The sequence below is a fragment of the Porites lutea genome, chromosome 2 (assembly GCF_958299795.1).
Source record: "Porites lutea chromosome 2, jaPorLute2.1, whole genome shotgun sequence".
Taxonomy (NCBI): Eukaryota; Metazoa; Cnidaria; class Anthozoa; order Scleractinia; family Poritidae; genus Porites; species Porites lutea.
The window spans coordinates 39,858,477-39,870,115 of record NC_133202.1 but is presented as its reverse complement, the minus strand read 5'-3'; the positions used below and the strand labels follow the sequence as shown (position 1 = coordinate 39,870,115).

Sequence of the window (11,639 nt, the reverse complement as noted above, 5' to 3'; positions counted from 1 at the left end):
AACGAGACAGGCCTATTACTTATGTGTTTTGTGGTGACCTTCACTCAATTTAATGTTTTCTGATCTTGACAAAAAGACCTGTTTAAAGAAGGGTGAAGTTCGGCGAAAAAGTTGTTTCAAACAAAATTATTGTCACGCTTGTCACACAAGGTTTGCCGTGTTCTTTTCTCCCCCGTCCCGTTGCGTAAGCTCACTAATAACGTTAGAGGAGGAGAGAGCCACTTCACCAAGTAAACATAATCATATTTGACCCTAAAACTGAGAATGCTCTTCTGGCTTACCGCTTCAACGCAAACTGCTTTCAGCATTGCGCCATTATAATCATCTGTACAACGGGATAACTCATCAAAATTTACGTCAGGGCTGCAGAAAGGAAAAACATATCACTCTGTTTGTGTTACGTCAAAAGATGTTGAAGAACAGTGCATACCCAATATAACTTGTTTAGAGACAACTTTAAAACTAAATTTAACACAGACAAAAAATAAATAAATACTGATAAGATTCAGGTGTACGCCTGTTGCATGAAATGTGTCTCGATTTACCTGACATTCATTTTTCTGGAGTGGATTTGCATAATTCTTGCTCTGGCTTCTTGGTCTGGGTTAGGCAATTCTATCTTTCTATCCAGTCGTCCTACAGTCACAAACAAGGGAAATTTTCCTTGCCGTTAGGTGGGTAAAATGATGGAAAAGCACGTTGATGTATTAGTTAAAGCATGGGACTTCAGATTTGGAAGTTCGAATTTGAGCTCCTCTAAGTTACTGGGTTATTTTATCCCTCTATTGTAAAGAAACTTAACAATTATTCCTCAAGCCTGAATGGGCTCTAAGTCAGTAGCCCATGAGGCTGAAGGCCGAATGGGCCATTGACTCGGAGGCCATGAGGGCGAGAGGAATAATTGTTTTAGTAAAATCCAACTAGTTAGTCAAAATATCGAGAATAAAAAAAATTTGAGCTAGTTAAAGCTAGACTTAAATCCTTTTTTGCCACAACAAAAGCCAGTGCTTTTCGCTACTAGTGGGCTATAACATATAGCCTAGTAGTAGCTCAAGCAATCAGAATGCAGCATTGATAATAGACCACTAGTTGGATTTTACTAATGAGGTTTATACTGTAAATGAATTCCAACAAAATAAACTGTTGGAACTGTTGGCAGAAACCTTTCAATGCACTCGCATCTCATCCAGAGGAAAACAATAATACTTCTGGGTGGTTCATGTTAATAATTTAAACTAGTCTCTGTCACAGGTATTCATGTGTACAAGGTCAAGCAAAACAAGATTAGCCCTGTTGCTTGACTGCACTGGTCTCGTAGAGTTGCATAACAAGAAAAAAAAGACACTCCTGCGACTGACCCGGAATCTACAAGAGAATGTGACCATCAACATAACGCACACACACACACACTTGAAGTGAAAGATGGAGAGTAAATTGTCAAACCTGATCGTAGCAAGGCCGGATCGAGAATATCAACACGATTTGTAGCTGCTATAACCTTCAAAAGAAAAAAAAAACAAGTAATCAAGATGTGAAAAAGTCTATAGGCAACTTACACTGTAGTTAGCCACAGCTTGTTTGTTAAAGAGATTCGACTGTAATCATGCAAGGATGTAAATTTGAACCTTCTGAACTCTAAACTGGTACAATGAATGAGTTTGAAGGAATTTTAAATACTGTGAGGATCACATCTCCATTCATTACGTTCATCTACAGTGCAGAAATGATTGTTTTCGTTTTTGTTTGTTTGTTTTTTTCATATAATAATAACTATTCACAATCATGGCTCGCTGAGTTCCTTACAGAATTTGACAAAAGGTCAAAACATTTTCGTTTTGGTGATCATTTGCATGTAATTCTCAACACCTTTTCTCTTAACTGGGTGCAGTGATATTGTTGGGAGAAAACTGATGTTAGTTACTCTTAGGAATTCAAGGGTTGACAACAAGAAAGCATCTTCTAGCATGACGTTTCAACTGAGATATTAAAGACAGAAGCATGCTCTGTGAGTGTTCCAGGCTTTTTGGTGAAGTTTGTAAATAACTGAATAAAGAATCAATTAGCTTTAACTTTACAAACTAAAATTAGGAAAACTTCAGTGATAACAGCCAGTAATAATAATAATATTTCACCTTGATATCATGGTGAGAACTGAATCCATCCAACTGATTCAGCAGTTCCAACATTGTTCTTTGTACCTAAAATATCAGTCATATAAGATCAAATACTGCACTCAAGATTAAAGCTTGGTTTCCAGGTTATTGCTAAAAATACTATGATCACTGACAGTCGCACACTGTGTACATGTACCTGATCTGTTTTATTAATAAATTGGTAGTTATCATTAATGCTTCTTGCACATTACCACAATATAAAAAGAATCTTATTATCACTTGAAAGAGCAATTTCCCAGAGAGCTCAAGACTTTACTGGAGCAATAATTATTAAAGAAATAAGTCTGTTTCCCTGTAATTGCCTGGTGAATGTGGTCATTTTTGATCATATGAAACAGTATTGTCACATTAAGGCGATGGATTACTTCTGAAGTCTAGAACAATACTTCTTTATAGAACCTTAATATTACATATACTACATTGCACATATATAAATTAATAATAAATTTACAGTTAAAATGACATTAAATGGAAACTGTCAGCAGGGTGTTCATTAAGCATCGGAGATTGGAGATTTCTCTGTTTAATACACAGAATTCTCCTGCTTACGGGTGATAGCCTATGAATATTTTCTATTCAAACATGGAGACACTTTCACAATATTCACCTTTAAAGTTACACCTTTCTCCTGCTACTAGAATTCTTAGTGAAAACCCTGGTCTAGTGTGACAACACTATGATAATATTGACCAAATGGACCATTTTTATATAGAACTGAACTCTATCTCAGCTGTTACTGCAACTACAATACTACATTTTAAATTGCTGTCATTGCTGAGACCATTGAAGTATGGTTGTCTCCATATAACCTGCAATCACTGAACCTTTTTTTTTTAGTGATCTTTGTGATCAAACAAAGAGAAGAACAAACATTTAACTAAAGTTCTTTAGAGTGGGTGACACTTGAAAGTTCCAAGTACTGATAAACCTGTGGCCCTCTTACAGCATCCTCAACAAACTGGAGACACTTTCCAGATAGAATTGGAAATTGGAAATGTTGGTTTTTGAGGAGTGAGAAAAACTAGAGTACCACGAGAAAAAACTCTCCAAGCAGAGAAGACAACCAACAACAAACACAACCCACATAATTATGGCATCGATGGGTGGTATAGTCTCCCTCGCAGCCGTTTTTAGTATCGTCACGCAATGCTCCTCCTTGTGGGGAGGAGCGTTGCGTGACAATACTAAAAACGTCTGCGAGGGAGACTATGGGTGGTATGGTGATTGCTCTCACTCCTATCTGATATTATGCATAAAAGGAAAAAAGGTCATCCAAACATGTATTCAAGACTACTGAATGAAGTATAACAAATATAATCATAACTATAACAAAATTCTCAAATCTGATTGGCTATCAACTGTCCTGATTTCAACACTGATAAGTCAGTGTAATAGGACAGTACATGTCATGCCTAAGTAATTGGACAGTATGCGCAACTGGGTGCGTGTACTTAAATGGCTAATTTCTTGTGTTTTAATTTTAAAAAAGGATCAAATCTCACAAATTTTGTTGTAGTCATGATTAATTGGTAACAATTGTGTCGTCCAATTTGGTCGGTAATCATACTCATGATTAAACAAATCAGACTCCTGCTATGTGGTTATCAGATTTTGTTTATCACTAGGTATGATTACAGACTGAATTGGACTCCACTCAGTCCTATTACCATTATTAAGTTTCTATTACCTCTCTGTCTCCAGCCTTTTCACTGTCAAATCTCTATAAAGACAATCAAAGCGTGATCAGCACGTTCACATTCCTGATTTCAAACAATCGGAATTGGCTTTGGAGATTCTTAACATGGAGGATAAACTGCAAAAACTGTAAACAAAAATAAAGAGATGTTCTAAAGCTTACCTTTGTTCCAATAGCATCCAGTTCATCAATGAAGATAATGGCTGGAGCTTTCTCTTTAGCAAGAGCAAATGCATCCCTTACAAGCTTTGCACCATCACCTATAAACATCTGCAAAAACAATTAAGATAGTCAACTAAAAATCTTTTACCAGTCCTTTGCATTTGTTTCTTCACTAATCTTTTTATTTATTAATTTTCATTTAGCTTTTATTACTTAACCTACCACACAAAATTAATTGGAATAATAACAAAAATCTAAAAATCAACTAAAAATCTTTTACCAGTCTTTTCAATTGTTTCTTCACTAATCTTTTTATTTATTAATTTTCATTTAGTTTTTATTACTTAACCTACCACACAAAATTAATTGAAATAATAATATTTTTTTATCACAAAGGTTAAGAACAACTTATAAATTTTGTAAGTTAAGACCTTACCTGAACAAGTTGAGGACCAGCAAGTTTGAGAAAGGTCGACTACAAAGAAATTAACAACAACAAGAAATTGAGAAAATTATCATAACTCATTATACATTGAAATGATATACTTTCGATACTTTGTGCATGTTTCAAATGGTTAAAAGACAATGTACAAGTAGCCCAATCCAGATGCTTTAGCAGTTTATACCTTTGTCTGTGCTGCACACGCTCTTGCCATTAACGTTTTGCCTGTGCCAGGAGGTCCATACAATAATACACCTGAATAAAAGTTAATGTTAGGTATTTAGAATAATGGCCAGAGTCAATAACATTAACAAAATAATGGACACTATTGATGTAATCAAGTGGAATGGTTTTTAATAATACACAGCCCTTGGGTAAGCAGTGTTGGCTGCCAAAAGAGTTGGGTTATTTTGCAAAGCAATATTGGCACCACTTCCAGACAGAAAGAGCTTATTTAGTTATGTAAAGATAGTGGAGAGGCAACAATAAGTCAAAAGGAATACAAAAAAAACCTTGAAATAGCAATAATAATATTACTTTATAGATGTTTTATTGTGAACATGTAGGGTCATACTATGAATAAAATCTGTACCCCTCCTGTCGCAAACCAAGTTTTCTATACATGTGCCAGCTTCAAAACTGGTTCTGAGAGTGGTGACAAATAAATGGCAGGTTTTGATCATGTTTAACAACATACATTTGTATTACCTTTAGGTGGTGCAATTCCAAGGTTCTCAAATCTTTCTTTGTGTGTCATGGGCAAAACAATGGCCTCTACAAGCTGTTCAGATATTAAAACAAATAAATAGAGGATATTACATTGCTACGCGAAGAGACAAAATTTCTCTTCCAGCGAAATATTTCTTATATAAACACTATTAAATGAAATACCAAACCATTTCACTTTAATATTTTTTTCTGCTAAAGTTGTGATTTATTACATGGCCATAGCAATGGTAATCTTTTCACAAAATAGGAAGATAACATGCTATTTTTAATCTTACATGATAGTAATGCCCCTGGTGTCACATAAAACCCTACATGAAGCAGTATGATCCGATCTGAAAGCAAAATCTACATCAACAACCCTTTCAATAGGGCCTTCAATTCGCATAAACAACTGTTGTATCACTTTCGTTAACAAAATAAATTTACTGACTAACTGGTCATCAATGTGTAATGTTATTATCTATGGTTGACTTTTGTTGACCAAATTTTAGAACATGTCATCATCAATGCTATTACCTCTTGTATTTGGGTGTCCAGTCCTCCTATGTCACTGTACTGTTCAGTGGGTCTCTCATCAACTTCCATGGCTTTAACACGTGAGTCATACCTGTTAATTTTCAAAATCTGAAATTATTAGATGCTAAAGCTCTTTTAACAGTGACAGTAGTACGAAGCTGAATAAAAAACACAAATAAGTACAAGCTTAGAACACTTGGTACGATATGGGTGCTATTGGTGATAATGATGGCATATACATGTACATGTATACATGTCGCCATGGAATTTTACACAAATTTACCAACATGTATGTGCAGACTATAGTTCAGGTACTTGTGACTCAATACTTACTCTGGGGGCAACTTTTCCAATATTAAGTAAGAATCTTTGTTAACTCCCTGAAAACAAACAGAAAAAGCACTTTACATTGGGTGTATCTATTAAGGGTATCAAATAAATCCTCCCCCAAAAAATCGATAAACATTATAAATTATCAATACAATAGATAAAATTTTTGTACAATATCAAAATGCTCAAACAAATCTACTTGTTGGAGAAAAGGTTATTTTATTTTATTCTCCAAGTCTAAAAAAACTGCTAAAATACTCTAAGTATTAATCAAAATTTACAGTTTGACTACAGATATACACATAATGTGCTATATTCAACCACTGTGAAGACATTTAAAATTTATAATAACAATCATTACTAATGCCTTTAACAAGTAAAATATTCCTACCACCAAGTCTCCTGGAGTTAAATTTTCAGGTTCCACCAAACCAATTACAGGTAAAAAATATGTCTAGAAGGAGAAAAAGAACAACAACATGGTACATAAAGTGTATTGCTGGTTGTCACTGTAACGCCATCAAAAATCAAAATCAAAACACTTCAGTAATTTAAGTCCAGAATCTAGAAAATGAAAGAAGGTAAATATTGAGCCTTGGACCTTGACAACATTCAGGTCAGTGCAATGTTTCATTAAGTGAGATTCAGAAAATGTTATAGCTAAATTTATAGAGCTTTGTATGCAGACGCCATGCTGAGGGAGACGAACATGGTGGCTGGAAACCAACACAAACATCTGTTACAGAGTTTTGTTATGAAAGTGTGAATTTATCTCTTGAGGAACTCATAAACATTAAAGTAATTCTTTTTCTTATACAAAGACTGTTTGGATAGAAAAATCCCCCAAAATAAGTCACTTTCTTAACCTAAATGACAGCTCTCCCGACGGCCACGTAAATGCCACATCACGCAAAAGGTTAGGTGATGATGTATTATTCCTTAGAATAGTTATATTGAACAGCACCTCACTCATCAGCATAGTATTTAAAGTGAACCTCACTATGTGTTCAAGACAAATGTTAAAGAAGAGTATAAAGGTAAACAAAAGGATATATTATTTTAAGCTTTTCCACTGGATAATGTCTGGTACTTAGGCTACTAACTACCAGTTAAAGACAAGACAGGATAAACCTGAAACATTTTAAATAAAATATTATTGATGATAACAAGCATTCTGTACCTGTCTTGTGGATGTCTTTATAACTGCACATTTTCCCTTTCGTTGTGAATCCAAGTCTACATTAGCACCATCTTCCTCAGCCTGAAAGCAGGTCAAAGGTTCTTTAACTAATTATGTAAAGAGTGGGGCACTAAAATAACATTGCAATGCTTGCATGAGCACAGAAGGTCAAAAGAAAGACTTTGATTACAGGAAATAGCAGTAAACTACAGAGTAGACTAAAAAAAGTTACACGAAAATTATTTATATCCACTCTGGACACTACACCACATTTCAAATCAGGCTGGAATTAGAGTAGGTCACATTTAATTAAAAAAAACCCTGCTACTTCCATTCTTCCATGCCCAAAACTACTCTAGGAAGACAAACAACACCATCCAGCAATTTCTTTTTACATTCCATCAATAGATTGTACAACATTTTTATTATGAACTATTTCTCAATATTTTTCCTTGGGTTATGATCTGTAAATCTCCTAAATTGAGTACAAGGAAAATCAAACAAATATAAACATACATTGTCTTGAGGGTCAACATCAAGCAGCTGCAAAACAAAAAAACAAACACTTTTCAGCCTGAAATACACTAGTTTTTCCCTTTTTACATGAGACAGGACAGGTACATGTGTAAGGTACACAAAAATGAACAATATAGACCAAAGTGATCGCAAAGTTTCACTTTTCAGTCCGGAGTGGGGGTTCAATAATTATTATTTAGCAGTTTCAGTATTAGCGAAAATAAAATGGTTAAGACATAAAGACACAATATAATTTTCATATGCTGTTATTGTCACTGGTGGATAGGAGTCCATCCATTTCATGACAAAGTTTAATAAGCAACTCAAACTGAAAATTGACTGCAACACAGAATGATGAGAGGACAAAATGAAACCAACACAATGTGATAAACTAGTACCAGACCTCTATCACTGAGTTAGAAGTGTCCAGTCCCTTATCTAGACATGAGAACTATAGACTTAGGATTACACTGGCATGGACCAGCCGTGACAGACAAGTAATAAAGTCTCTAGAGGCACTGTGGTTGACTTAGTAAATACATGTAAATAACGTCACGCATGGATTTGAATGCGATAATCAACCCTGTGATTCAAAAGCTAAACTAAGTTTGAAATTAGTTTTCTTTATTTGGGTAGAAACTACTTGCCAAGATGAGAAACTGTACAAACAACACATCCCACAACTGCCTAGTTTTGCACTTGCTCAGGCAAGTGAGTGAGTGACAGATTGTGTTAATAAATTAAAATTATTGCTAAACAAGGCTTTCAGAGTAAGTTCAGTAGGTAGAGAGCTGGTTTGTAGAGTTACATGTACAGCTTTGATCCCTTAGACTGAACCAAGAATTGGGGCAATAAAGTACTTCGGAAGAAGGAACTGCCTTTATCTTGAAATGGTTTGCCCTTTGTTGGCTCACATGACCATGTGGAAATACTTGTACCACCTCCAGAAGGGAACACAAATAGGGCTGTGTAATTCAAGCTTAACACATATTTACAGTACATTGGCACTTAGCTTTTTCATCAAATTCAAAGCTACCAGACTTGGCAAGTGAAGCATTATGAACCCTTTTAGTGCCAAAATTGTTATCAAAAATTTTGAGTGAGTAAAAGAAGTGTTAATGCTGTAATTTAGGCATTGACTGTTGGCCACCTTACCTCAATCACATTTGACACAAGGTATGGCAGCGTTTTGTTCACTTTTATTTTCTCTGCATTTTCCTGAATAAACAGAAAAGTTTGAGCAAGTTACTGCAAATTGTTAGAAGAATTTTGACTCTTAATGAAGAATAACAGGAAGAGAAAATGGAATTTAAAAGTAAAGTTACCTTGATTTTCTCTTTCATAGCTTGTTGCTCATGATTAATCCTCATTATTTCACTTTTCATTATCTGTTTATGAGCAGTAAACAAGGATTACTCAGTGGGGCAAACAACATACAAACCAAAGCATTGTATTAAGAAGCAAATATTCACAAGTTGCCTGAAACATGGTTTTTCAGCCAGTGTTCTCACCAGGCCGCGGCCTTGCGGGATTCCCGCAAGAAAAACTGAAATGGCGCATTAAAACCAAGAAGATGCACCCATTAGGGCACAGGGGCAGGCTACGAGTCAAACGGACTTAAGCAGTTTTAATGGTCAACCTAACACTAAAGCATTCTGTTTGTTTGAATAAATAAAAAACATGATATCAAATGAGTCAAAGTCTTAAATTTTGTTGCCTTTACTTTCATTGGTCCCACGCACGTCCCACTACATCGTAAACTCCTCCTCCGAATCGTAAACACCTCTTCCGCCATATTGGATCAGGTAGGTACTTCATGTAACAGACAATTTGGAGTGCGGGCTCAGGTTCTTCATACTGCATGTTTTTTGTAACTTTGTCCCCCTAATGTTCTTACAGGGCCCCTATTTCCCAGAAGAGGGGGCCCTGGGACTCCCCAAGGTAAAATCCTGGTGAGAACACTGTTCAGCGAACACAGTATTAAAGGATGAGAATACAGGGTTCTCATTAATTTTTAAAGTAGACTGCTAGGATATAAAAGTTGGCGGCTTGGTAACTGACTGCTGAAGGCAATTTCAGGCTTTCACTCTCTAATTTTACCCTATTTCCCCAAAAAGTAGATAGCTCAAGCCTCCAAGTAGCCGGTTTTTTAGCCGGCTGCCGGCACTTAATGAGAACCCTGACAATATCAGGCATTTTCTTTTCAGAACCATGAATGCATACTGTAAACTGACACTAAGCCCTGGGCTTATGCATCTTCATAAGGAGTTTTGGGAAGGCTTCTAAATGAAGGAAGGTGGGGGGTTATACTCGCGAGGCTTTTAACCAGAATCAAAAAAGCATTTTCAAACAAGCCGGCAGCATTTATCAAAATACCTTTTGCATTTAAAGGTTTTTTTGTTAATAGGGAGCTTAAGCAAAAGTGTTTGTGAGCAACAGACGTCAACTGGAAGTGCACTTTTTGCATCATTGGCGAGTGGTTTGGTTAAAACGCTCGGAAAAATTCTCTTTATAAGAGAAAAGAAACTTAGCAATACAAATTTGTTAGCGTCAAGGCGTATAAAAAGGGAGAGGGCCTCACTTCCGGTTGATGTGCATCGCTCAAAAACGTCTTTACTTAAGCTCCCTAATATAAGCATTAAAAACGTCATAATAAATCGAATTCATTTCAATACCAAAGTTGATGGGAGGCTTATATCTAGAAGGGGTTATAATTGGAGGTATTTTCTTGTTAACAGGTCAATGGGCCATAACTCGGGGGCGGGGGGTTAAAATCAGAAGTTTACGGTATGTTTGATGATCGGAAAAAAAGAATAAGCTTCATGACAATTAAAAATTTTCAATCAAACGTCATTTAAACTTTAGACTAAGAGAGAGGGTCTTTTACGACATCACGCTTTGGATTTTTGAACATTCAAATGAAAAAACATTAGTCACCGGTGATGGCAACTAAGAAAACATAACAAACTCGCACGAAATCTTACCTTAATTTCATTGTCTAACAGTCGAGCTCGACTGACAATTTCGTCTGTCTGCATTCGTAGAACTTCCTCGTCCATTTCCTTCGAATAAAGGCAAAAGTAAGTGATTAGAAACATAGTAAGTCTCTTCATTGCTTATGAAGACACTTATACCGCACTTCAGCGGAAACGTATGCAGTTAAAATTACCTCGCCATCTTCCCAAATCGCTTTGTCTTCCAAGGCCGCCATCTTGTTTCGCTGAGTAAGCGTGCTAGTGCCAGTCTATTTTAAAGTTAGCGGTCAACATCAGCCGCGCAATTCTTGGCTACCCAGTCCCTCCAACTGCCGGGAAGCTGCTCTCCAGGGCTGGGATCCTGATAGAGAGGGTTTTTCGCTTTAACCGAAACCGGAAACCTCGCATGAAAACATCCGAAATATTACGCACTCGTACGTCTCGCCACTAGCCTGCGAAAACATCCGTTTCTCCTCGGTCTTCGCTGCTGGGGACGTTTCGCGCGGCGGCGAAGAGCGAGGAGAAACGGATGTTTTCGCAGGCTAGTGGCAAGACGTACGAGTGCGTAATATTTCAGACGGTTGACACATAAACTTTTCTCCCAGGTTCCTGGACATGGGTCCACGTAGCCTGCTTGGCCGGGTGTCGACAGCCTTAGGAGCGGAAAGGAGGGATAAGGGAGAGGGGAATTCGCGCTTTACCTCCCTCAGTCCTTCCTTTTTTTCCGTCTGCCACGCAGGCTAATGCTCACAACTTTGATTTTTCAGCCACGTTTCAAAGAAAATGATTGTAATTAATCTAAGCATTTTTAGGATCACACCAGGAGACTGACCACACATACAGTAGTTCTTACTCCCAGAACCCATTTCGCCTTTAAAAATCGGTTTCTATGGCAACGTTTGTGACTTCTATTTGTGTG

At 36.6% G+C, this 11,639-nt stretch overlaps 1 protein-coding gene across 1 annotated transcript in view; it reads right to left on the bottom strand.

Moving 5' to 3' along the window:
- The window catches only part of LOC140928594 (26S proteasome regulatory subunit 6A-B), a 12,484-nt gene extending 1,510 nt beyond the window's left edge, over positions 1–10,974 (bottom strand). Inside the window, exons 1-18 of the mRNA XM_073378366.1 lie at positions 10,915–10,974; positions 10,730–10,807; positions 9,071–9,133; positions 8,901–8,963; positions 7,746–7,772; positions 7,230–7,310; positions 6,441–6,503; positions 6,053–6,099; positions 5,720–5,810; positions 5,183–5,255; positions 4,659–4,729; positions 4,469–4,507; positions 4,033–4,140; positions 3,862–3,894; positions 2,133–2,198; positions 1,444–1,498; positions 546–636; positions 282–363 (exon numbers count right to left, since the gene is read on the bottom strand). Of these exons, the coding sequence (XP_073234467.1) occupies positions 282–363; positions 546–636; positions 1,444–1,498; positions 2,133–2,198; positions 3,862–3,894; positions 4,033–4,140; positions 4,469–4,507; positions 4,659–4,729; positions 5,183–5,255; positions 5,720–5,810; positions 6,053–6,099; positions 6,441–6,503; positions 7,230–7,310; positions 7,746–7,772; positions 8,901–8,963; positions 9,071–9,133; positions 10,730–10,807; positions 10,915–10,956 (1,173 nt within the window). The 5' untranslated portion in view covers positions 10,957–10,974. The remainder of the gene's footprint in view (positions 1–281; positions 364–545; positions 637–1,443; positions 1,499–2,132; positions 2,199–3,861; positions 3,895–4,032; positions 4,141–4,468; positions 4,508–4,658; positions 4,730–5,182; positions 5,256–5,719; positions 5,811–6,052; positions 6,100–6,440; positions 6,504–7,229; positions 7,311–7,745; positions 7,773–8,900; positions 8,964–9,070; positions 9,134–10,729; positions 10,808–10,914) is intronic.
- Between the last annotated feature and the right edge of the window lie 665 nt (positions 10,975–11,639).